The following is a 23,838-nucleotide window of genomic DNA, read 5'->3' as shown; positions in this document are numbered from 1 at the left end:
ATTCATAATTATCGGCCTTTAAGAGATTAATTTTAAGTTTTGATGGTTTATGTAATTCAAAGCTTTGAATAATGAATTGAAGTGAGGTAATTATGCATTCCGCTGCCCATAGCATAGCCACAAGTGTCAACATGAGCATTCAAAGGACGACGAGGCAGCAGATAAGGGAGGAGGTAACAGACCTGACCGTTATCCCGAAACAAAGATATGAGGCCTCTGTGAAGCTAGCTGGGAGCAAGAGGAGTCTCCAATGGCCTCCCTCCTCCCTGTCCACCTCCCTAAACCTAATCCCCGCTTCCCCATCAGAACCTCGTCCGCCGCCGCCACCACCACCACCACCACTACCGAGTCTCTCCAGGAACGCTTCGGCCGGAAGGGAATCAAGTTTACTGAGGCTGGCGAGGTCCCCTCCGTCGAGCTGACCGTCAGAAACGGCAGCTCGCTCCGTCTCCGAATCCCCGACGGCCTCATCACGTCCTACAAGCCCAAGGTGTACTGGAAGGATGATGGGTTCGAGGAGGTGCTCTACACCATCGGCGGTGGCGGGCCCGGCGACTTCCCCAGAGGCGGCCTTGGATTGGTTCTCCATGATCTATCGAAGACTGCGGCTGGTGGTTCTCCTTGGGGTGCTTCGGAATGGATCGTGAAAGATGCCGACTCGGACTCCTTCGACGCAGTCCAGGTACTGATTCTCTACTACTTAGTAATCCTCTGTTTTGGCATCAGATTGTTGTGATCTGAACGCGCAGCAGAGTTCATGGTAAACACCAAACGGAACAAGCTATTTTACTCTGGTGTTTCTGTGCAGGTTGAGCTGAGCTGCAGCAATGATGATGGCTCCCTTGATATCACATACGTCGTGTCGCTCTATCCACTGAGCATGGCCACAGCAGTCGTTGTGAAGAACAAGGGAAAGAAGCCGGTGGAGCTGAGCAGTGCAATGCTGAGCCATCTCAAGTTCAAGAACCAGCGCGGCTCCGCGATCCATGGCCTCAGGGGCTGCTCCTATTGTGCTCATCCTCCTCCCTCGTCCACCTTCGGTCTTCTGTCTCCGGCTGAAGCTATGCAGCCTGAACCTCCCAATTGGCTTTCGCTTCTGAGTTTTAGCGAAGACAAGAAGGGCAAGGACTGGACCGTGGAGGATGATCTGTACACTATCTTGAAAGGCAAACTGAGCAGAGTTTACGCTGCACCTCCAGCAGAAAGATCGAAGAGGATCTACAATACTCCACCATCAAAATACACGACTATCGATCAGGTAATGTCCCACTCTTCCCAAGTAAATTTAGTTGCAGTACACATACACTAGATACATGAGCAACAACCATGAGAACCCAGAGCATCCTTTTCTTCTTGACAAGAAATTTGGGTTACTGATTTTTGTGATTATTTTTGAGAAAAAAAATGTCGATTTTCATCCAATTTATAGTTGGATTGTGAGAAAAGAATTACTTCCTCTGGTTCTTGTTTCCCTGACATGCCTGTGCTGGTACAATATCACCAGACCATAGCATGACAGTATGAAGAATCTCTAGAGGCATCAAATGCTTGGTGTCCAATTGCAAATACAGCACTCAATCAATCTCTCCATGCTTATGAACATGATAGAAAATTGATTTTTTTATTTAAATTTGAAACTTCCAATTCCACATGAATAATTAAAGAAAAAAATTCTGAACCATATGGTAAATTGTCATTGATGTGCATGAAACTCCTGATTAAGCTTTTAAATCTGCCATTGACTTGGTGCAAGAGCAAACAAATCGATCTGGTTTCCAATTTGTGTACAATACATAGTATCACCAAATCAGATTATGTGTCTTCACTGCATTATCATATTTAGAAGAATGAACATGCTTCAGTTGGCCAACTGGCTTTTTCACATTTTGCTGATGATAATAAGGAGCTTGCTTTTGCAGGGCACTGGCCTTGGATTTAGGGTGATAAGAATGGGGTACGATGACATCTACTTATGTGCCCCTGGTTCTCTCTCTCAAAGATATGGGAAGGGATACTTCATCTGCACTGGCCCTGCTTCCATGCTGGTACCTGTGGTTGTCAACCCAGGTGATGAATGGAGAGCAGCACAAGTTATTGAGCATGACAATTTATAGTTTCACATGCATGGGATTATAGCACAATTTCTTTTCAAAGTTGATTTTGCTTTACCAAAAGAAATTGTTCTCCTTCAATCTGTAATTAAATTCTAATATTGTTTAAATGGTTCAAGCTTTCCATGGAGAGGTGATGGTCCATTAGTCAAGTCTATTTTTTTAGTATGAATCAACATGATCTGGTACAGGTCAGGTGCTTGGTGACTCCAGAGAAATTTCCTAAAACTCAGATATAAAGTACTGTTGGGTTGATGCTGAAACCACAACAGCATTCAACTGGTTTCATTGAAGTTCAGCAGAAGGGAAAACCTCAGTGTCCAACCATTCATGTGCTCAACTCAAAAGATGATATCTAGTTTGGGAAATGCACTCCAATAGGGACAAGGAGGTTCTTTGATCAAATGTAGACAGTGAAAAAGAATATGATGATTTTGTCTAAATGCAATCCAATAGGGTAATGATTTCATTTTTGCTCAGCAGTCTTCCATGCAATTTTTTTTCTTTATGATATTAAAATGATATACAGTTAATACTTTTCCATGGTCTTTGAGCAGAACTCCCAAGAACAGTAGCAGCATAGAACTCCTGGAGCCTGAACATAGCATGCACAAAGTGGAGAATGCAAAAGAACCCAAGGATGAGAAATGAAAGACTGTCAAAACATGAGCAGTTGTCTGAGCAAACATAGGACATCTTAAACCATGATCTTAAATATCTAGCCAAAGTACATTGACTTCCTACATGATGTTTGACCTGACTCATAACTAATCTCAAGAAAACATCACTGCACTGAGCAGCCTACATTGCATGGTCACTTGCAACATAATCCTTCATCAGTCAAACATACAACAGTGCGGTATCACAATGTGGCAAGCCAACCTAAAGATGACAAGGAGCAAATACTAAGTGGGAACCATATCAAAGACAATCTCATCATTGTCAGTCCACATTGATGAGAAGATGGTGGCAAGAAGCAGCATGAAAGCACCCCAGATCAAGCCCAGGGCAGCTGTAGTATACCCTATCCGGTTTCTACTCTTTACCACCACTGAATTCTTATCCTCATAATCTGCTCCGTCTAACACTTTGCAAATGCTACTTTCAGGGACATCACCAGTAGATGAAACTGATTCAGTGCCATCTTGTGCCGGTTCAGCATCCTTGTGATGGTTCATCTTTCCTAGCCACTCCACATCTTCAAAGCATCTCTGTTCGGCCTCCGAGTTCAGATTCTGAGGTTGTCTATCTTTGTCAAAGGCCCCATTGGGTTTCCATTCAACAACTTCATGCGATGACTGACTGATCGGCAGAGCAATGCTTTGGTTCTTGGTGTTTTCGGTGTCTGGTTCTGTCAAATCCTGAAGAGATCGGATGAGTTTTCTTGGAGTAGTGTAGATCTTGATATCATCAATTCTCAACCACGATATGGGTCTCTGCAACACCAACACGATCACTAAGTTTCACTGCAGGCATTAGTGCACAGAACAACGTAAGCAAACATATGTTCGTGTACCTGAGGACTCGGTGTGGTATCTCCTGCTACTTCTGTGTCATTGGCCGGTGCAAATCCAGAGAATGCTTCTGGTCTCTCTTCATCTGAATCACTTGGCTTGCCCTCACTGATATGCTCGAAGTCCATGCGTTTCAGAAACAAGCCATCCTTCAAGGAGACATCCACAGAACAAGCATCACGGCTCCACAGTCTCCTGTTCGGGTGCCGACTGCTCTCAATGCAGCAAGACGACTGACCAACTGAGACAGGAGAGTCGGCAAACACATCATTCTTGATAGAGGAGTCGACGGTGTGCGACTCAGGCGAGCAAACGGCGGCGAGGTGTTCTCTAGCGTGCCGTGGACTCCTTTGGTTTCTCCTACGGAAGTTCGAGTTCACGACCGGGCTGGAACCAGTTTCAAGCTTCGATCCTCTCTGCGTACTGAGGGCCTTTGCAGTCTGCAGTGCCTCAGATGCTGCGCTCCTCACCAACGGCATCTTGTCGTCGGCTTGGCATTTCTCCATGACATCTACTATCTTGAAGACCTCGGAAGAGATGCTTCTCGGATCCACACACTTCATCAAGAAGTTGATCATCTGAACGGCCGAGAGACGTTTCTGGGAGTTGCTGGCGGCGGCACCGGCAGCCAAGATCTGCAAGCCAGACCGCACGAGAGACCTCGAGTAAGCCTCGGCCACCAGGCCATTGTGCTTCGCCAAAGCCATTGCCAGGCTCATGTGAGCACTAGTTTGGGTCGCTTTCTCTTCCAGGGCCACTGCAACTCTCAAGCAGACCTCATTCACCATCTCGCCCGGGGCAGACGCCCAGTTGCCCGATTCGACCAGGGCCTTGAGGCAGAGGGCGGCCCCGGCGGCGGCGCTCACGTGCGAGCCCATCAGAGCATCGGAAAGGGGCTTGCAGAGGGAGCGAACGATCCGCGTCTTCTCGTCGTCTGGCGTCGAGGGATCGATCCCGTGCCGAGCGATCGCAGGCACGACTCTGGAGCAGGCCTGGTGGAGGGCAGAGGATCCTCCGCTCGACGACAAAGTGCGCATGATGGTGGACATGATGCTGTCGATCTGCGGCACGATGTTGCGGCCATGGACTCTTGCAAGGACCTCGTAGAGGGAGATGGTGCGCTCGCCGGAGGGGATGTGTTTGGAGTCCAAATCCTTTGCATAAGACTTCAGAGCTGTCATGGCAGACCTGCGGCTGTCGGCATCCTTGTCGAGGTTGGCCAGCTCCTGACGGAGCATCGGGCTAAGACTTCTCCCCATAAAGCGAGGATCACTGACAAGGAAAACAAACTAGAACCAGAAATCATTAGCAACACAATCCCACATCAAACTATTCGAAAAAAAGGAAAATTTTCTCAGATAGTAGTAATTCCGACAGAGAAGCAGAAGGGATCTTCGAAGATATGGTCAAATCCTACAGTAATTAAGTAACAAAAGATTCCAGAAAACCAAGACAAGCTAAAAATGCAACCTTTCGTACTCTACTTCCACAAAAAGACAGAATAACATCAAGAAACCATGTAAAGAAGATACGGACTATAATTTCGAGCTCAGATGATGGAAATGACGAAGAGAAGATGGTAATATGGTGCCTCCATTCCTGTAAGAAACGAGAACATTCAAGAACAGCTCAAGAAGCTCCAAATAAGCCCTAATTCAGTGACGTTGAGGAGGAAAACCCAAAGAGTGACCTGGCCTCAAAAGTTGGTAGATTTGGCTCCCTTTCTTTCTCCTCCGATCGTCGGGTGCCCAGATCGACGGGAGGCAGTAGGAGAGGTGGATAAGGAGCTAAGGGAGATAAGTTTTGGATCTGAAGTGGGGTGAGAGAGTGGGATTCAAGAAAGATGTCTGTTTTAGGGCTTCCGATGAGGTGTATATATATATTAGGGCGAAAAGATCTGTCAATTGAATTGGGATTGGGAGGGAAAGGGTAGCATTTGGATTTGAATTCTGGCCGTGCGATTGCCTCGCTATCCCCTTGTGTTGTTGATCGCATATATGTCTTTATGCGGGCTTCCATCGTCTCCTATTTGAGATTATATATATATATATATATATATATATATATATATATATATATATATATATATATATATATATATATATATATATATATATATATATATATATATATATATATATATATATATATATATATTATAATAATAATAATAATAATAATAATAATAATAATAATAATAATAATAATAATAATAATAATAATAATAATAATAAGGAAAATATGCATATCATGTAGATATATTGATCTAATGATGATATGCAAAATCTACCATTCTTTAGATTAATGTGTCAAATTGATATTTTTTATAGGTCACATATCAAAGTCACTTATCTAAAATATTAATATGATGATATAATTTTTAATACCTAAAACATTAGTCTGTCAATGGTTTATTTTAACAATCCAGTTGGTAAAGTCTTGGAAGCTTTAAAAAAAGAAAAAGAAAATATTAGGCAGTAATTATGCAGTTGGGCTTGGTTTGATTTGGGCCTTAATGGGCTTTTGCTAATCCAACATCATCTTGGGCTTCCTGCAAGACTTAGATTGGCCCAATCGAGCCAGCTTTGTCAGGTCAGTCTCTCCTGATTCATACGTCGAGGAACAAGTCATAGGCACTTGGAAGAGACCAAATCCACCTGTTGGAAACTGGGGGAAAGAGAAGAGTCCAAGTCTTCTCCAGTGGACTTCTTCAATGCACGAGAAAAAGTGCTGAGAAGATCCCATTCTCAGCATTGGACTCCTTTGAATTTGACTCTCTGACTCCATCTCCTTGTTTGGACATCCAGAAAGAGGAGACTCGTTGATCAGCAGAAGCCTTGGCCTCTTTTATGCTCTCATGAAACAAGGAGGAAGGTGAGTCTGAACCCCCCATTTCTTTATGCATACAAGTGACAAGGAGACAGGAGACTTACCTTTGGAGGTTACTGCAATGGAATCATGGTGTTCTGCCGAATAGTCTTCCTTGGCATATGTAATGTTCCGGGGAGTGCAAATAGCATGATGGTGTCCATGAAAGAAGGCCATCTGAATTGACCAAGAGATATAAAACTCAGAGGCCAATGATGAACAGATATCAGAGAAGAAGAAGATCAAGTGATCACATTTGTATGACACTCTGCTCTCCTCCATAACACCTTTTATTTGTCTTGAAAGAGAACAAGATCATCATGTTACAGGTTTCACTCACCAAAATTTCAGAAATACTTGTGTTGATATCTTTGTTCATGTAATTCCATTGGGAGAGGAGGGCAATTCATAGCTTCCATTTTGTGGAGTTACTGAACATGGATGGAGTTGGTCAGAAGCAAAGCCTGTGAGATATATGATGCTATATGAAGTGGCAATAATTCATTCATGTCCATCACCCTTTATATATTTTCTTGACAAAAGATAACATGATTCTATCTCCTTATATGGTCATTGTCAGGCAAGTTTGGGAATACCTACCTTTATTCTCTGCCCCCTTCTCTTTGTCCCACTCTTTCCTCCAAGTGAGACCTCTTGAAGAGCTGGTGAGATCACTCCTCATGGTCCCCTTCATTCACTCTTTCCTTGCTAACCCTAGTAGCCATTAATTTCACCAAGCATCAAATAGCTTCTACCAATTCATACAGGTCTCTTTGATTGTAGGATTTGCCATTGCATCTCAACCAAATATGTCAGTGCTCCCCCTCCCTTTAGACTTAGTTTTTTCCATAGTGTACTGTATAGTGTGAGGACCTCTTCATACAGCCCTGCATCAAGGAATCTTAAAGTAGGAACTCCATCATGAGTTGTAAGGCTTGCTCATCACCTTGTCCTTTTCTTTTTTATCTTAAAAAAAATTATTTTTTTCAAATAAAATTTATGAAATATTTCGAAATATATCAATAATATACAAAACATTTCGGAACATATCGAGAGTGGATAAAATATTTCGGAAGCATAAGAAGCATTTCAAAACATATCAAACAACAAATATAAAGCAAAAGCTCAAATGTCATATTTAACATTGCATAAATTTCATTCTTATCTAAAACACATATAAAAATATATAACCAAAGCTCTGAATATCATATCAAATAGATAGAAGGTAAAGTAAGATCTCAAACATAATCTCACACATTTAAAAACATCATCTATCTACGTCTGGATAAAGCCAAAGGATACGGACAGAGCATCACGGGCTCTAAACATATACCTTTTATCATTTCCGATAAAAGTTCAAATAATCCCTTTATTGATAAAACCTCTTGAATATTATTCAGAGTAAAAAAAATACGACGGAATTATAGATCCTTCTATTCTTCTAATAAAAATATTTAGCATATTATTCTAACTAATACGAAGTAGATTGAAAGCAAAACAATATATATGAAACTAACATATAAAAATCCTAGATTTTTTTTTCCGATAAATAATCTAATCTAATCGACACATTAAATTATCAAGACAAGGATCGGTACCAACATAATTTACTGCACATGACAACAGAAGAACACTTGCTACTGGCACATTATATTACTAACATTAATCTATTTGATTCCTCCAACAATTGTGCCACTCCAAAACATACGATGGAGTCGATTAAATCAAGTCCAAATGCAACGATGCTATTAAAAATACTACGGGATGAGATTTCTATAAGATCTTTATCTTCTCATTGGAAGGCTAAGATGGGCCCCCACAAGGCAATCAAATCAGAAACCGGTGACTTAATTTGCATTTATATTTACATGCAAAGTTACACATCTATCCCTATACATACATATTTACTCATTTTCATATTTATCCCTCAAATTTAAGTATATATGTGTATCATTATTATTATTCTAAAACCCAAAAAGTATATAATGTCACTATCCTTAATATTTTTATTTTAATTATTAAATCATTTTATTTTATTTTCAGTTTAAGCTATTTTATGTTAATTATATATATATATATATATTTGTGTGAGAGAGAGAGAGAGAGGTAGAAAAAGATAATTTTAATATGGTATAATTGACTAATAATGTTATATGGAGATTCAAGTATGATGGTGATGAGGAGTTACCAAACACGAACCAAAACCCACGCAAGGGAGTCGCTTTACAAAGCGAGAGGGGAGAGGGGGGATCAAATAAACCCATGCATGCATGCATGCATGGTATGTGTCCTTCTTTCTCTCTCTCTCTATCTCTCTCTCTCTCTCTCACACACACACACTGCCCACATAGGAGTCCATATGTATTTGGAAAGGAGTAGAGGAAGGGGAGAGGAGATTGCTTTGTAGCCCCCCTATTCAATAAAAATCCCACCTTTCTCTCCTCTCCTCCTCCGCCACGCCGCTTCTGCTCCCAATCCCGCCTCCCTGCCTGCCCCCCCACCGCCCCCTGAACCCCTTTCCCCGTCTCCCTCGCCCTCGGAATTCCCTCCGGGGCGATGGCCTGGTGATGCGTCGGCTGGTTCTGTCGCTGGTGAGACCCCTCGCCCTCCCCCTCTTTCTTGATCCGATCGATGCCTTTTCTTGCGTCTCCGATCGTCCCTTGCGTCCCTTCCCTCGTCTTGCTCGTTCGGCGCTGATCTGCGCCCGAACTGCTTTCTTCCGGGTTCTTGGCTTTGTCGTGGAAAGTCGGGTTCTTGTTCTTGTCTTTTCCTTTTCCTGTGGGTGATCAGGGTTTTGGGGGTTGCTGCGATTTAGGTGCATTTGATGGGGGACGACGGAGGACTCCGGGTTCGATCTCAATTACGCCCTTCTCTCTGGTAGATTCTTGTTCTTGTTGCAAGATTAATCTGTATGAGTTGGAGTGGATCTCTGTTCTTTTCGGTTGTATTAAGGCCTATCTCTATGCTATCAATCTTCATCATCTGGATTTCGGCAGTGACATTCTTTGTTGGATAGCGGTAGATTGATCACATTCGTTCTTTATGTATATCTCTGCTTCCGAGGATTTGCTTAGATCATCTTTTTGTTGATGTAGTTAGCATTGATCACATTAGGATATATGCTGTTAATAAAATTGATCTTCTATGTTATGCTGCATTGCTAACGTCTTCTTGATTAATTGTAGATGCACATTTCGTTTAACATAATCTTTTTCTCTGTTTTCCTTGGAATAAGTTTTGGTGCATCATCTTCTTTTTGTTTAGAGGAGGTTTGTGATCCGAGGAGAGTCGTTCGTTTCCTGCATTTCCAAGCGGGCTAGTGGCTAACTCTGTTTTACAAATATCAAGGAACGGAAGACCATTCTGTCCCAATATGGAAGCAGAAAAGCTTGATCAAGATTTTGATGAACTCGATAAGCTTCTTGGAGAGATACCAACTGCTACTATAAGAAATCCTTATACCAGAAAACACATCCAAAACGGTGCCGCTCTGGACTTTGAGCTAATTTCTGTGAATGAGGTTGAGAAGACTTCTACTCCAGGTGACTTGTATGGCATGTCATGTACTACTCTAGCTGTGAAAGATTGTGAAATCATCTCTGCAGATGATACGTTGTCATCATCCAAGACTACGTTTGATCAGGAAGATGGTCCCAGAAGCTACCATGGAACATCAACTACGATAACTGACCAAAATACAACAAATTTACCAGATGAACAATCCCTGGCTTCGGCATTTGAGGATCTAGGCTTTATGGATAAGATTGCAGCTGTGTCAACTACTCCCTATTTCAAGTGCTATCCATCGTCATCTAATCATGCGCTCTTACCTGATGGACACTGTTCAGAAAACTTGGAAAATTCTTCTGGACTTGAGTCTGCAGAGATGTCAATCCTTCCATTATCCATCAGGCAAAATGGAGTTTGTGTACCCAATCCTGCATCGGAAGGATGCTCACCTTTTGTAACCAAGGATGCACCCAGCATACTGAATGGAATGGTGGATGGACATGATGATGCTAGACTTCTGAAACTCAATTTTCATGACCCAAGGAACCAAATGTCGAAGAGTGTATTTGGTGAATGTGGAGAGCAGAGGCAAAGCTTTCCAGTTTGCTCTGCTTCTATGCCAGTAAATCAAGGAATACATGCTTATCTCCTGCCTGGACTTTCGGCACAGGGTTTTGAGTTTCCTCCTCCATCATTCCAGCAGCAGTACTATATGGATCCACCACCCCATGATTATATACATCATCATCAACAACGGCAACAGCAACAACTAAGTCAATCCAGCGCGTTGTGGGGCGACATGCAGTATGAGAGAAACTGCAGAGATAACCTTCGGTATCTCTACTCGCAACAACTCGAAAATCAACACTTCGAAGGGCAAAAGAGGAGAATCTCGGCAATTGGGCCTTTGTCCGGTAATACAATACAGCCATATCTTCACATGTCCATTCCTCACCAAGCAGGACAAGTGAATCAATATTCTTATGGGAATAACAGTGCGACTAACAGGAGATACAATCAGTTGGATCCTTCTTTGCTGAGAAGTAACCTTGGAAGATGCCATCATAATGGATTATCTGGCCAGTTCAAGAGCTGTTCTTTTCCACAAGGGCAGGATATTGCATCTTCTTATGATTTATATAGTCCTATTAAAAGTGCCCATGGACCTCAAATTTCAGAAAGATTCAGTAAACAAACATTTCCTGAAAAAATTCTGACAAGATCTCATGGTGTGGACTTGCTTCAAACTCTTAAATCTGGTGCTCCTGGGAACAATCAATTGCCAGAACATGCTGACATCACTCGAAGAGTCTTTAGTAATGATAATGCCCACAGCCATGTCGTTCACGGTGTTCAATCATTAGACCTAGATGCTCCAAGCAACCAAGGTTCATCTCCTGATAATTTGAGTGAGAGTCATGATGTAAAGTCATCGGGTTTAAAATATGATTCGTTGAACAATGCCATTGGAAAAATACATGTGTTGGCTAAAGATCAGAATGGCTGTCGCTTCTTGCAGCAGATATTCAATGAAGGAAATCATGAAGATGTCGATATACTCTTTCTTGAGATTATTGATCATGTTGTTGAGATTATGATGGATCCCTTTGGGAACTATCTTGTCCAGAAATTGGTGGAAGTTTGTAGAGAGGAGCAAATAACACACATTATACATGAAATTTCTCAGGGTGCTGACAAACTCCTTAAAATCTCCTGCAATCAGCATGGGTAAGTTTGTTTTTTTCGTAATATCATGCGGTTAAATTTTATCCTGTATTGATAGTATGTCATCTGTTCTTTGTTGCTTTGTGTTGACAATTGCAGGACTCGTGTTGTACAAAAAATACTTGAAACTGTCAAAAGTCCAGTACAATTTTCCATGATCGTCTCTGCTTTAAAACCTGTTATAGTGTTATTGATAAAGAACAACAATGGTAGCCATGTTGCACAACGTTGCTTGGACTGCCTTTCACCTGAAAATAAGGAGGCAAGGATATTTGGTTCATTCTTCTCTTTTTTGTCTCTTTGTTTTTGTTCATTTTCGGTTTTCAATTGCAAAAGAGAACATTTTTTGTACCAGAGATGTTAAAGAGTTGCAGTTGCATATCTTAGAAGTACCATAATGTATCGTTTTGCATTTTCCATAGCATGCGATACATGTATTTATTTAATAATTTTTTTAATAGTTTAGACTGTTTATAGAATTAAAGGCAATAAAGCATGGAAGAAGTTGGGAGTACGGTGTAGAAACAGAGCTGCTATCTTGAAAATAAAAAATACTTTATTTTTGAAATGATTTATAAAATATATTTATTGTAGTTGAGCAACCCCTTATTCAATAGAGGAACTAATTCATCCAGCATCGATCTAAGGTTTCAAGGTCTTCTATCTTCGACAGGAGATTCACACTGACAGCTAGAGATGAACTCAAGCCAAGCACAAACATACACTGTTTGGTTTGGTTGAACATGAAAAAACGAGTCATTTGTTTAAGCTTGGCTCATTCAGTAGCAGCTAATAGCCCAATTATCGCCTTAGGAACCCAAATGGTTTCATGGTGCTGCTACATATATGGTGTAGCAACTAACACCATGAACCACTTCAGGCTACAGTGTCCTCTATGGCTGTTATCTAGAAGAATTGATCCACTGAAGTGCCTTCCTTTTTCTTTTCAAGATCAAAAGACCATTCAGATTCACAGACATCAAGTTCATCAAGGGGTCGCACTCTTTATAATGTTTCTTTCACAACATATAGAAAAGAAGGAAAAACTTAGATATGTTATCTTTTAATCTTTCTTTTTTTCTTTACTCCCTGTAACTTCCATCTCTTGATATCTTTAAGCTGAATCTTCATAAATATTCATCTGAAAGTTACACTCATTTGGGTTTAGCTTTGGGAAATGTTTTATCATGCAAGGATTGCATGTGTTAGCTAGATCGTGTTCTGGTTGCCAATGACCATTGGCAAGTGCCAGGAATGTTCTGACAATAATTCCTGGCATATGATTTGCACAGGCTTGGCATGCCACTGATGCTGCCAACTTCACCATGCATGACTCCTTGACTAGCACATGCACATGCCCTGGTTTTGAATAGTTGATATACACGGCAGACTTCCATGCTATGTTTGTTTACTTAGTCTATGAAGTTCTAAAAGCCTGGATTTGCTCTTCTTTGTATTGCTCACCATTTTATATTTTGGACTACTCCTAACGTTGTAAAATAGCACTACCGAGACCCAATTTGCTATCTGCCATTAGGACATTCTAGTACATTCATGTTTTTAATTGATAATGTACCCCTCAGGATTGGTGGAGTAATAATGCCCATGAGTTATACTAGTGACATGCTATATGGAAGCATTCACGACATATGATGACCAGAGGCAATCTGGAAAACTGTTTTTCAACTTTCTATTTGCTTCAACTACTATGCATCTTCATGTATAAATTTTCTTCAGGATAGCGGAGGTAATAATGGAACATAACTCTTTCTTCTAGGCCGTCTTGCTTAAAGAAACATTTGAATTAATAGGAACATTTATCCTGTTAATTTTCTTCACCCAAAAGAGGAAAAGAAAAGGACATCGATGAACAAGTTTTAGATCTCAATTTTACTCTTTTACATTTTAGTCAATATTTTTTCTAATATAAATTACTTCCCTATCAGGATCCACAATGGTTGCTGGCTGGCTGTACCATTTGTGGCACCTATTATGCCATAAAACAGATATCAAATCATTTGCTATGTTTTGTGATTTGTGTTTTGCAGGGTTTTTCTGAATTATAAATATCCAACTGGTCACCTAATTTTGGGAGATCTGGATTACATACTTATATGATTTTGATGCAGAAGAACCGCATAGCCATGATCTATTCAATTTTCATTTCTTTTTATACAAGATTTCATACGTCGAAACTTTGTCTTTTGAGAATTTCTTATCAATTAATTTTAATTTTACATAATTTTTTTGGATACTAAAGTTTCACATCAATATTAAATCTTTGTTCTAGTTAGCATGGAAGCCCCTTGGTTTTTGAAGATTGTCTTTGTAGTTTACTTTTCCTTGATTAGTTAAAACTGGTGAGGGATAAATCCATATCAAGCTTTTGAGGGATAAATCCATTGTTATGCAGTTTTCAAGGGGTACATATGTGATTATGCATTATGGAAACCTCCTTCCTTAGCTTTGGCTTCACATAAGATTCATCATTTTTCATTAATTCAATGCCTTAATGTGATTTTGTTTGTTTAATTTAATTTAGTATTTTCTAGTTTATATGTAGTGATAGTAAAGGCTTCGATCTGCATATGTACACCCACTATTTACTAATCAACCATGAAAAAGTTTCTCAATTATCATATCCGAGGAAGTTACCCTTGTACCTGAATTCTTAGACACTTGATTATCGGGCAAAGGAATTATAGAAAATCTTAACCTTTTGATATCGTCTTTAAGGACTTCTGGAGGAGTTTTGTCTGAAATTATTTAGGTTAATTTCTATTAGTTGCAATCAAGGTTTTAAATGCCGATCTGATACCAGTTTTGGAACCTATTAGGCTGGTACAACTATGGTATAGTGGATGGCATACTGATCTATATTGTCTGGTATCATTGAATAAAATAACAAAAAATTAAGGTGAATGGTATTGTACTGGTATTAGTCTATATGTTTCAGTACTGGTACTTTGTCGGAACGGTAAACGATAGTCAATATGTACATGTATTCTGAAATTTAAATCGCTAGTTGCAATTTATGGAGTGAGTTTCGTCCTCCAGCCAGTTAAACTGACTACAGATGCAAATGCATACCCATGTCTGTCAGTCGTTTTCTAACACAAATGAACAACAATGGTCACCAGTATACCCATACGTAGCAGTATAGCAGTAGGCATGTGATCTGTGTGCATCTAATATGGGCATGACATTACATGTGGTAGTTGATGCAATGTATTCCATCTCTGATCCATTTTCATGGTATCATGCCACACCACTCCACTAAGTGGCGTATGCCTAGTGTGTGGCAAGGGTGTTTTGTAATTTTGACACCACAAGACATCCCATGGGAATACTGTGATGTCATGGTATGTAGCCATGTTTGTTTGATGTCCAACTAAGTTCTTATCTTCTGCCTTTGTCATAGTTCATCCCCTGCTTCAAATTTAACAACGCACTGTGTACCTAACAACTCCTTTTCTATTAAGTGATCAGTTCAAGGTGTTGTGTGTTAATATGGAGTAGAATGCTCTTCCTGATGTTTTTAACATTAATAAGCCAAATTTCTACACTTTCCTGGAATAGATCTCTGTAATAAACTGTATTGATGTTTAATTTTTCTTCTTGTAGTGTCTTTTTGAAGATGCAGTTGCTAACTGTATTGAGCTAGCAAGAGATCGTCAAGGTTGTTGTGTTCTTCAAAAATGCCTCTCTGCTTTAGATGGAGATCAGAAATTTCGGTTAATATCCAATCTTACATGCAAAGCTCGTGACCTTTCTCAAGATCCATATGGGTATGCTTCATCTTTTTATTTCTCTTCATTTTCTCATTTCTTATCCTCTCAATACACTGATTCTGTTATTATTACTGGTGTCTTTTGCCCAGCTTTAAAGTACCCTGGCATTTGCTCACATATCTCCTTGATATCCATGCCTAATCCAAAACTCTTTTGGCCAGATAACTATTATGGAATGTTTTCCTCTTATATATCCGTATAACATGAGTTTTTTTTTTTGTTTCTTGAAGAAATTATGTGGTGCAGTACATTCTTGATCAAAAGGTTCCATGGGCGACGATCAAAATACTTGATCAACTGGAGGGTCATTACCGAACCTTGTCTGTACAAAAATATAGTAGCAATGTGGTGGAGAAATGCCTGAAGTATGCAGGCGATGCCAGGCGCGTCAACATAATCAGAGAACTGATCGATGGTCCTCACTTTGTCCAGATCTCACTGGATCCATATGGGAATTATGTTATTCAATCAGCTCATAGAGAATGCAAGGTTGACCTCATTAAACCTGACTGTACTATACCCTTCATCTTTTCTAATTCTGATCTGATACCGATTTTCTTATTCTTTAGGGTGCACTCCAAGCTGCATTCCGGGAGGCAATAAGGCCTCATGTTACAGCACTCCGCACTAATCATTATGGGAAAAAAGTACTCAGCACATGTTACGGTAAATAAGTTTTGTACAATGTTTTTGGGTCATCGCCGAGATATCAGTGACTCTTTGGATGGTGCAACCAAGGGTCTAGAATCATATTTTTCAGTGCCTGTACGATATGTAACAATGTGGCCGAAAGAAGCAGGATACCGCTCCCAAAGCTTCACAAAGAGGGGTTGCTCCGCTGTTTAGCAAATTGAGGTGGCAGATGGACATGGATATTTCTTGTTCTGGACAAAACTTGTCACTTGAGAGTCTCGGTGTTAGCTAATCATCAAGGATAAAGGTGTTGACAAAACAGGAGAGAAGTGTAGAAAGAGTTGGGTGTTGGTTTATTGTAGGGTTCAAATTTAGTCCATGGAATGTGTTCTGCCTTTGTTCTACAGTTGCTTTCTTTGCTACTTGTGTATTACTCATCTATTATCACAATATGTCATATAAGCTGTCTTCAAACCTCATTCAGTGATGTGTAGCTTGGATTATGGCAGGTTATATTCACTGATGTTATCATAAGCAAGCAAGAAAGAACATTTGAACTGTACCGTGCCATGCATTTGGCATTTCAGATAAATAGTTGTATAGTTAGAAGCTGAGGACGGCAAGATCTTTATCTGGCTCACTGGATGGATCTACCTTTCTCCATGCCAAAGAAGACTATGGTGTTGTTTGTTGATTTATCCGTCAATTTTCAACACATTTAAGATTATGTTTCTATAATGTCTTTTCTTCATGTTATCTCTCTCTCTCTCTCTCTCTCTCTCTCTCTCTATATATATATATATATATATATATATATATATATGAGTTCAGATGTGGCATGTGAGAATTCGTTTCTGTTGTCGTGAAAGTCATATATATATATATATATATATATATATATATATATGTGAGTTCAGATGTCGCATGTGAGAATTCGTTTCTGATGTCGTGAAAGTCATCGTACGGGTCGCCACGTAAGGTACGAAGGCAGATATGTCGGAACTAAGTGAGACGCGACAACTCATCAGCCTTATGGAATTACGATCGTGTCCTCAGAAAATATCAATCTCATCGAGAGACAGAATGTTGATGCGAGGAGATCGACCGTCCGTGCGATAGGCGGATTTGGTACAAACAGGGTCGGTAAGTAGTCACTTGGTTTCTCTGCCCACGAAGAGGAGGAAGTCTCTGAGCGTGTCAGGATCCCGACGTCGCCCTCTTCGTTATCGGGCGAGGACACCCTGATGCGCGACCTCGAAACCTCCGACGCGATTTCTTGAGGTCCTTCTGTTGTTTGGGTTGAAATCGACCGCCATGGCGGCTCCCTTCTTCTCCACCCCCTTCCAGCCCTACGTCTACCAGGTGTGCTTTCACGTCCTCCGGCCCACCACATGTTGCTTTGTTTCGGTTAATGCCTTTGTTCTTTGCTGGTGTTACGGTGTCCGTTCGAGTTTTAGTTTGGATCTGCCACTGATTCCTAGGTATGTGCTGGAAATTCTGCAAATCTCGACCGTACTGAGTTTCATTTGCGTGTGTTAGGATGATATTCTTGATTATGTTAGGTAATCAGTCTATCCATTCATGTATTTGGTCATGTACTGTTCTAGATTCATCTTCCCTGTCCAGTTTTTTATATTCATACGTTTCTTCATTCAATTTATGATAGATGATGCTATTAAAATAAACCGTAGGCACCAAAGTCAATGTGATCTGTTTTAGGTTTTGGAGGGGGTTTGGAGAATCTTCTTTTAGACTACGTTGATTAGTCAGATACAAATAAGAGTAATAGAGTGCTCAGGCTTTACCATGCATCAGACGCATTGGTAGATCGTGAAAGCCTAGGTGGCCATTTTTCTTAACATGCATACCGACATGGATCGATGCTATCATCATGTAAAATCATTATAGTTCCTAGTTAAACTTCTGATACATAAGCTGTGATTTGATGTCATCTGAATCAAACCTTTCTTCTCTGGTGAGTCTGGTCAGTCTTGCTGACAGTTTATCAACTACGATGTGGAATACAGGACTTGGTAGGTATAGTAGTTGAATTAACATAACTTAATTTCACTTATCATGTTATTATCTATTGCAGAGTTCCCAAGCAGCAGTAACAGCTTTTCAGATACTGGGTGGCGAGTCTCAGATTGTTCAGGTACTTCACGGTCTAGATTTTATGATGTTTCGCTGTCCATAACTTCTATGAATCTTGAATATTTTTTTATTTCCATCCAGATAATGTTAAAAGCACAAGAAAAACTTATCGCAATGCCTGGTAAGTTTTGAGGTAATTTTGATTATCTTTTCTGGCCTGCTTTTGTGGAGGCTAACCATTTGTCTTCTTACATAGTCAAGTCATATGTTTTGCTACAATTTCTTGTAAACTTGAAAGAAAAATCCAGATACTCCTTTATCTGCTGGATTTGATGCCGTCTGTACTGTTGACTAATTATGAAAGCCATACTGTATTGCTGATAAATCTTTGCAGCTTCATGTTCTAATTTTGACATTTACCACCATGATGTTCTAATTAATCAAAGGAATATACTTTATCTTGTTTTTGGTTTTTCTATTATGTTTTTTGTGTTTTATTTACGTATCTTGGCTTTTTCTTTTAATTTTTTGTGATCTTTCAATTTTTATTTAGGTACAGTGTATTACATTTCTGGGTCGATTCAAATGGACAATAACTACATCCCTGAAAATGAGGCAGGATTCTGGCAGTGGATCTTTGGCAAACGTGTGACAAGTGTAGTTATCTCAAATTCTGGTCCAGAAGATGGATTTGTTGGAATTGCAGCACCATCTCCTGCAAGGATACTTCCAGTGAGTGCACGGAAAACACTGCAGCAAAATTTCATACAGATTTGATTTATAAACATATTTATCTATTAGAATATTATTTAAAAAACTTCTATCAAATGTTAACTTCGCATGGTGTATCAGCAGCTGCTTTGTGACGATCATCTCACACAGTCATTGCTGATATTGCACAGTAATCATGTGCTACTCCAACTGCTACTGTTTTTTTCTCTGTCCGATTATTAAAATGTTGACCTAATGTTGTGATAACAATCTTTCAAACTATGAAATGGCATTGAATTCTTGCTCAGCACTAAGGTAGTGGTTGTTGAGGTTATGGCAGACTCAGTGGAGGATTAGGCATATAGCTTGACAAACCATAACATTGTTATATTTTAACCATGTCAAAACATTTGACCTAGGTAATTTGGGTTAACATTATACAAATTTCTATTATTAATCTCTCATTGACTCGAGCAGTTAGCAGTGGAGATAGGTTCTCAATACAATGGAATCATGTGATTTAGCCAAAGTTTTTTTTTTTTGGAGTTAAGTCCTTTCCGGTACTGGCAATTTTTTGTCTCAATAGGTCATTAGGTCAAACCGAAGCCTAAGTTACTGGTAAATTCGTTTTTTTTTTTTTTCTAATTTTGCTATCTGTTTGTGATTCTACTTCTAGCAATTTTCTCTTTTTGATTCTTTCATTTTTTCTTGACAGATTGACTTGGCAAATTTTGGCGGTGAGATTCTTTGCCAGGTAGGGCTGATTATTGAACTTGATGCTTTTAATACTTAGTTCAAAAGTTGGATTTTCTCCTGCATATATCTGCATCAATGTACTACCATGGTGCTTTTCTTTCATCCTTCGCTATGCATTGCCCTTTTGTTCTTCCACTCTGCTCTTCTTCTATATTCCTTATGTTGCTATTTCTACTTTTTTTTTGTCTTTTTCTGTTAATCTTTGTTTTAATGCATTCTCGTGCTTTTCACCTTCATAAGCCTCGTGCCTATTTTTAAGGTTTGAATGGACCTTAGCACCAAAATGACCTAACAACTAATCTTGCTTGTAATGTACTTATTAACCTTTCATCTGATGTACTGTTGTCCTTGATGAAAAAATTTATAGTTATCTGCATGTTGTTTATTCATTCTCTTTTTTTTATGCTAAAGCTATCTTTTTACCAGATAAATTTGGTTGTAACAGTTTCTTGTGTGCTTTGCTCTAGAATAAATGAGATTCTACAGTGGTGTGAGATTAGTGGTAAATTCATGGGATGAAATAAATCAGCTAATCAAACCTATACGGATAAAACAATTCAATTTCTGATCTAATTACTGATTTATTCAGATTTCCTTTTCAATCATCTTGTTCTAAATCGTTTATTACTACTAGGTTATGTCACCAGAAAGATTTGCCTTATTTTTGCAATACATTTTAAAGCACCACAACATGTTGGACAAGGTCAGAAGGCAGGTCTACTAAGGATGACAATTACAGATTTTTTATTGGTTAAGTTTGACAAGTTGACTGGTCCAAGGCCTGAACTTATTCAAGTGTTACTTAACCAGAGAACATTCCACTACTTTCTCTTGTTTGGTTCGGTGTGTGTATGTGTATTTAACAGTTTATATTCCTTCTGTAGCCTGATGCATTTCTTTGCTCAGTCAATGATGTGAGAGTTTCCAGTAGAGTTGATCAGAGGCCCCGCAACCTTGAGGTTGGTGCAGAGGTTGGGAGTAATACTTTTCTTACTAGCTATTTCTAGTACCTGAAAAAGAAATCCTTCATTTCACTTCTTAATTGGTTCTATATTCTAGGTAATGACGCTTTTAACACTTGATTTTTTTTTGTTTTATTTTGTCTTTAAAAGTTGATCCTCAAACATAAGCTAGAAGGCCAGGGGTTGGCATTTCTTCTTGGGTGTGGATCTGGTATGTGAATTCACAGTTCAAAATTTTTTCGTTTTCCTGTCTCTGATAAAAAGTTCTACCTTGACATCTTTGTTATAGTGGTGACTATTCATTTCATGATAGTGTCAAAATGGAACACAACATTGATCAGTAATAACATTGTAAGCCAACATAGAATATCAGACTATGTTTTAAAGCAACCCAAGATGATTGTTTATGACACAAAATAAGTATGAAAATGTAATTCATTGTCAATTTGTCATCTTAGTGATTAAATAGAAGTAGAAAAATAGAAACATATCATAAGATACTGTCAAGTCCTGCCCCATTGATATAAAAAGTTGCATAATGGAGAGAGCAATAACAGCATCATGCAGATTGTTGTTCTTGCAGAGTCTCTGTCTATATTCATTTACTCAATTACTTGAGCAACTACATGTATGCCTACTATTGTAATATGATAACAAAACTATCATTTTGATGACAAGGCTATCTCATTTTAATTGTTTAATGATTTTTTTGATCTTTTTGGCTTTTCTCTTTTGCTAGTAGTGCAGAAAATTCTTGCTCCTGGAGAAGTATTTATAGTTGACGCTGCATGCATTATAGCTATGACAAGCTCTATCAATTTTCAACTGAAGTACTCCAGTCCGATGAGGAGGGTGGTCTTTGGGGTGAGCTCATGAACTTTTCCTACTTCTTGACCTAGATCATACTCGCCGGCATTCTCGGTTTAGGATATCTGCTGAATGAATTGAATGGTGGTGGGTTATTCAGTTAGATATTTAACATATTTGTGATGGGCATGAATTTTATTTGATGTACTTAATGGTTATCTAAGCATGATAGTTTTGCTGGCACCAAACCTCGTCTTCATGGCATATGAAATAGTTACATGATGGTAACATTTAGATCAGTATGTAAGCAATGGGATGTCTCCCAGTACTTTGCAGTTGTACTTTTCACGATGCTGGTATTTGCATTCGACTAATGCTTGATCATATGCATTAGTTGTTACATACTACATTCAAGTTGATGCACTTCACAAACTGTCATCTGCTGAATCTCCCGTCACTGATCTATTTGATTTGACACTGAAATTTCCATCGTGCATTTGCAGGGTGATAACGAATTGATGGCCACTCTCTCAGGTCCTGGAGTCGTGTTTATCCAAAGTTTACCTTTCCGTCGGCTTTCCCAACGTATCGCAAGGTTCGTTCTCTTCGTTCTTTAGTTAGCGTAATTTCTCATATTAAGTTTGCTTTGTGACATGGTTGTTTTCCTGACTGACAGAGCTGCCGCCGCTCCAAGCTTGAGGGATAACCCAAAGTTCTTCATGCAGATCGCGCTCTTGTTCTTTCTTGCGTATGTCATGATTGTTTCATCACTGATTTTGACCGATGTCTAGTTCCTCCCCTCCATCTCTCAAAGGTAGTACGATTCTCCTCTCTCTCTCTCTCTCTCTCTCTCTCTCTCTCTCTCTCTCTTCATTAGATGTAGAGGTTGTTAACTGTAGAATTTGGATGCCAAGGCGCTTTACATTTTACATGAGAAATAGTGACAAGATTCTGATGAATTGTTTTCTACAAGGAAGCCTCGTCAAGGCGTGTGCATATTTATAAAGCTCGCCTTTAGATATGGATACAATAAAATTGGAAATTATGTAGTATCGTAAACTTTTTGTTGATCGTTTCAATTCATATTGCTTTTTGGTCCACCTCTCAGCATCTACAATCTAATATTTCTGTTCAGCTTCTTAACATGGAGGACTTCTCGGCAGTTCTTTTATTCTGATGAAATCCACCTCAGCACGTCGGAGTTTATCTACAACTAGCCGTGACAATTCTTTTCCCCGCCTTCTCCGCTACTGCAGTGTGTCCACCTCCGCTTCCTGCAGCCGAGCCCTTCTCATCTGCTCACGTGTCGACAACGTGCCAACGTCGTCGTCGTCGATGTTGGTTTTTTTATCGCATGAAGCTATCTATACATAGCTCAATCGATTGAGGTCCGACGTTATGAGTCAAGGTCAACCAAGGAGGACCGACGACGGTTGGGCGCAAGACTCGACGTTGCAGGTGGCCATGTGGACCGATAAGGTCACCATGAGGGAGGTGCTACAAGCCACGGCAAGGTCCATCGACAAACGGCCCGATCGAGCGTTGAGATGTTGCGGCCATTGCGGCAGTGGAGTCCACGACCCGAGCCAAGGTCGTCTACCCTAGTATCACGGACTTAGCTGGTTTTGCCTAAATCGTACGGCACCTTTGTGTGTCCGTCCGCAAAGGCCAACCTCCCCAAAGTCTCCCATGTCCCTTAGGACCCACAAAAGAGAGAACGGGTTTGAGAAAATGTCTCATTCGAGATCCACAAGCAAACATTTCTGAAAACACTTCAAAGACAAAGCAAATTACAAACAGACTTTACAAGTTCTAAACAATTGCACGATCTTCGCACGGCTACCAACTCTCTGGACGATGAATTCATACCTTCGGATGATCACCGTCCGGTATGTGCGAAACAATGTCATGCGATGCGTCTCGAACTTCCCAGAGCGGCCATTGTTGGGACGACGCTAGGTCGTGCGACCCCAGATGGTGTAGGAGGGGAGCGATCATTGTCCCGAATTCTCGATGAAGCATCCGACGTGATGCTGTATACCTCGTGAGATTCCGTGCTTGCGTTAATGTGGTCGGAGGTCGTGTCCATACAGCGAGATCCACGATATGCTCTATCAATAATGTTCTAGCATCATACGTAAAAAGATAAACATTCGCGAGAAATTCAAAACAATACCTCACCACGTTTGAAGCGGATCGAATAGATCCGATACATGCAAGAAGAAACCCGCATCCGCAATCAGCCCTGTGCAAGAGAGAAGACGTCCCACACCACATCGCCACCGATTAATCGTGCACCGGTCGACGCGCCCACGCCACATCGCCGCCGAGTTATCGTGCACCGCTTCACGTGCCG

General features: G+C 40.1%; 4 protein-coding genes across 14 annotated transcripts; 3 read left to right on the top strand and 1 right to left on the bottom strand.

Annotated features, from left to right (window-relative positions):
* The first annotated feature begins 146 nt into the window (after positions 1–146).
* LOC103978816 (photosynthetic NDH subunit of subcomplex B 2, chloroplastic) lies at positions 147–2,241 on the top strand. Its single transcript, XM_009394749.3, has 3 exons — positions 147–682; positions 809–1,258; positions 1,920–2,241. The coding sequence occupies exons 1-3, from the start codon at positions 251–253 to the stop codon at positions 2,112–2,114; spliced, it is 1,077 nt and encodes a 358-aa protein (XP_009393024.1). The 5' UTR covers positions 147–250; the 3' UTR covers positions 2,115–2,241.
* Positions 2,242–2,668: 427 nt separating this feature from the next.
* Positions 2,669–5,482, bottom strand: LOC135580781 (protein SINE1-like). 3 transcript variants are annotated; one of them, XM_065139750.1, is made up of 4 exons: positions 5,316–5,482; positions 5,162–5,224; positions 3,628–4,897; positions 2,669–3,547 (listed from the first exon to the last, which is right to left on the bottom strand). In XM_065139750.1, the coding sequence occupies exons 3-4, from the start codon at positions 4,882–4,884 to the stop codon at positions 3,017–3,019; spliced, it is 1,788 nt and encodes a 595-aa protein (XP_064995822.1). In that variant the 5' UTR covers positions 4,885–4,897; positions 5,162–5,224; positions 5,316–5,482; the 3' UTR covers positions 2,669–3,016. The 3 variants fall into 3 exon arrangements, with proteins under 3 accessions (XP_064995822.1, XP_064995832.1, XP_064995815.1); XM_065139760.1 differs by having other exon boundaries at positions 2,836–3,547; positions 5,158–5,224; XM_065139743.1 differs by having other exon boundaries at positions 2,836–3,547; positions 3,628–4,914; positions 5,316–5,481.
* A 3,343-nt stretch (positions 5,483–8,825) lies between these two features.
* Positions 8,826–16,890, top strand: LOC135631802 (uncharacterized). 3 transcript variants are annotated; one of them, XM_065139719.1, is made up of 7 exons: positions 8,826–9,084; positions 9,309–9,370; positions 9,842–11,731; positions 11,828–11,990; positions 15,353–15,516; positions 15,750–16,008; positions 16,089–16,890. In XM_065139719.1, exons 1-7 carry the CDS (start codon positions 9,061–9,063, stop codon positions 16,191–16,193), a joined length of 2,667 nt encoding a protein of 888 aa, XP_064995791.1. In that variant the 5' UTR covers positions 8,826–9,060; the 3' UTR covers positions 16,194–16,890. The 3 variants fall into 3 exon arrangements, with proteins under 3 accessions (XP_064995791.1, XP_064995804.1, XP_064995797.1); XM_065139732.1 differs by having other exon boundaries at positions 8,827–9,084; positions 9,758–11,731; XM_065139725.1 differs by lacking the exon at positions 9,309–9,370 and having other exon boundaries at positions 8,827–9,084; positions 9,758–11,731.
* A 415-nt stretch (positions 16,891–17,305) lies between these two features.
* On the top strand, positions 17,306–23,601 carry LOC135631784 (uncharacterized). 7 transcript variants are annotated; one of them, XM_065139677.1, is made up of 11 exons: positions 17,307–17,514; positions 18,248–18,307; positions 18,388–18,427; positions 18,800–18,978; positions 19,673–19,711; positions 20,598–20,684; positions 20,826–20,886; positions 21,415–21,539; positions 21,986–22,077; positions 22,159–22,296; positions 22,618–23,601. In XM_065139677.1, the coding sequence occupies exons 1-10, from the start codon at positions 17,467–17,469 to the stop codon at positions 22,271–22,273; spliced, it is 846 nt and encodes a 281-aa protein (XP_064995749.1). In that variant the 5' UTR covers positions 17,307–17,466; the 3' UTR covers positions 22,274–22,296; positions 22,618–23,601. The 7 variants fall into 7 exon arrangements, with proteins under 7 accessions (XP_064995778.1, XP_064995759.1, XP_064995749.1 ...); XM_065139706.1 differs by lacking the exon at positions 22,618–23,601 and having other exon boundaries at positions 17,306–17,514; positions 18,866–18,978; positions 22,159–22,589; XM_065139687.1 differs by lacking the exon at positions 22,618–23,601 and having other exon boundaries at positions 17,306–17,514; positions 18,806–18,978; positions 22,159–22,589.
* Positions 23,602–23,838: the final 237 nt, after the last annotated feature.

This window comes from Musa acuminata, chromosome BXJ1-3 (genome assembly GCF_036884655.1).
Source record: "Musa acuminata AAA Group cultivar baxijiao chromosome BXJ1-3, Cavendish_Baxijiao_AAA, whole genome shotgun sequence".
Taxonomy (NCBI): Eukaryota; Viridiplantae; Streptophyta; class Magnoliopsida; order Zingiberales; family Musaceae; genus Musa; species Musa acuminata.
The sequence above is the reverse complement of the archived record's forward strand: the minus strand, read 5'-3'. Positions and strand labels throughout refer to the sequence as shown.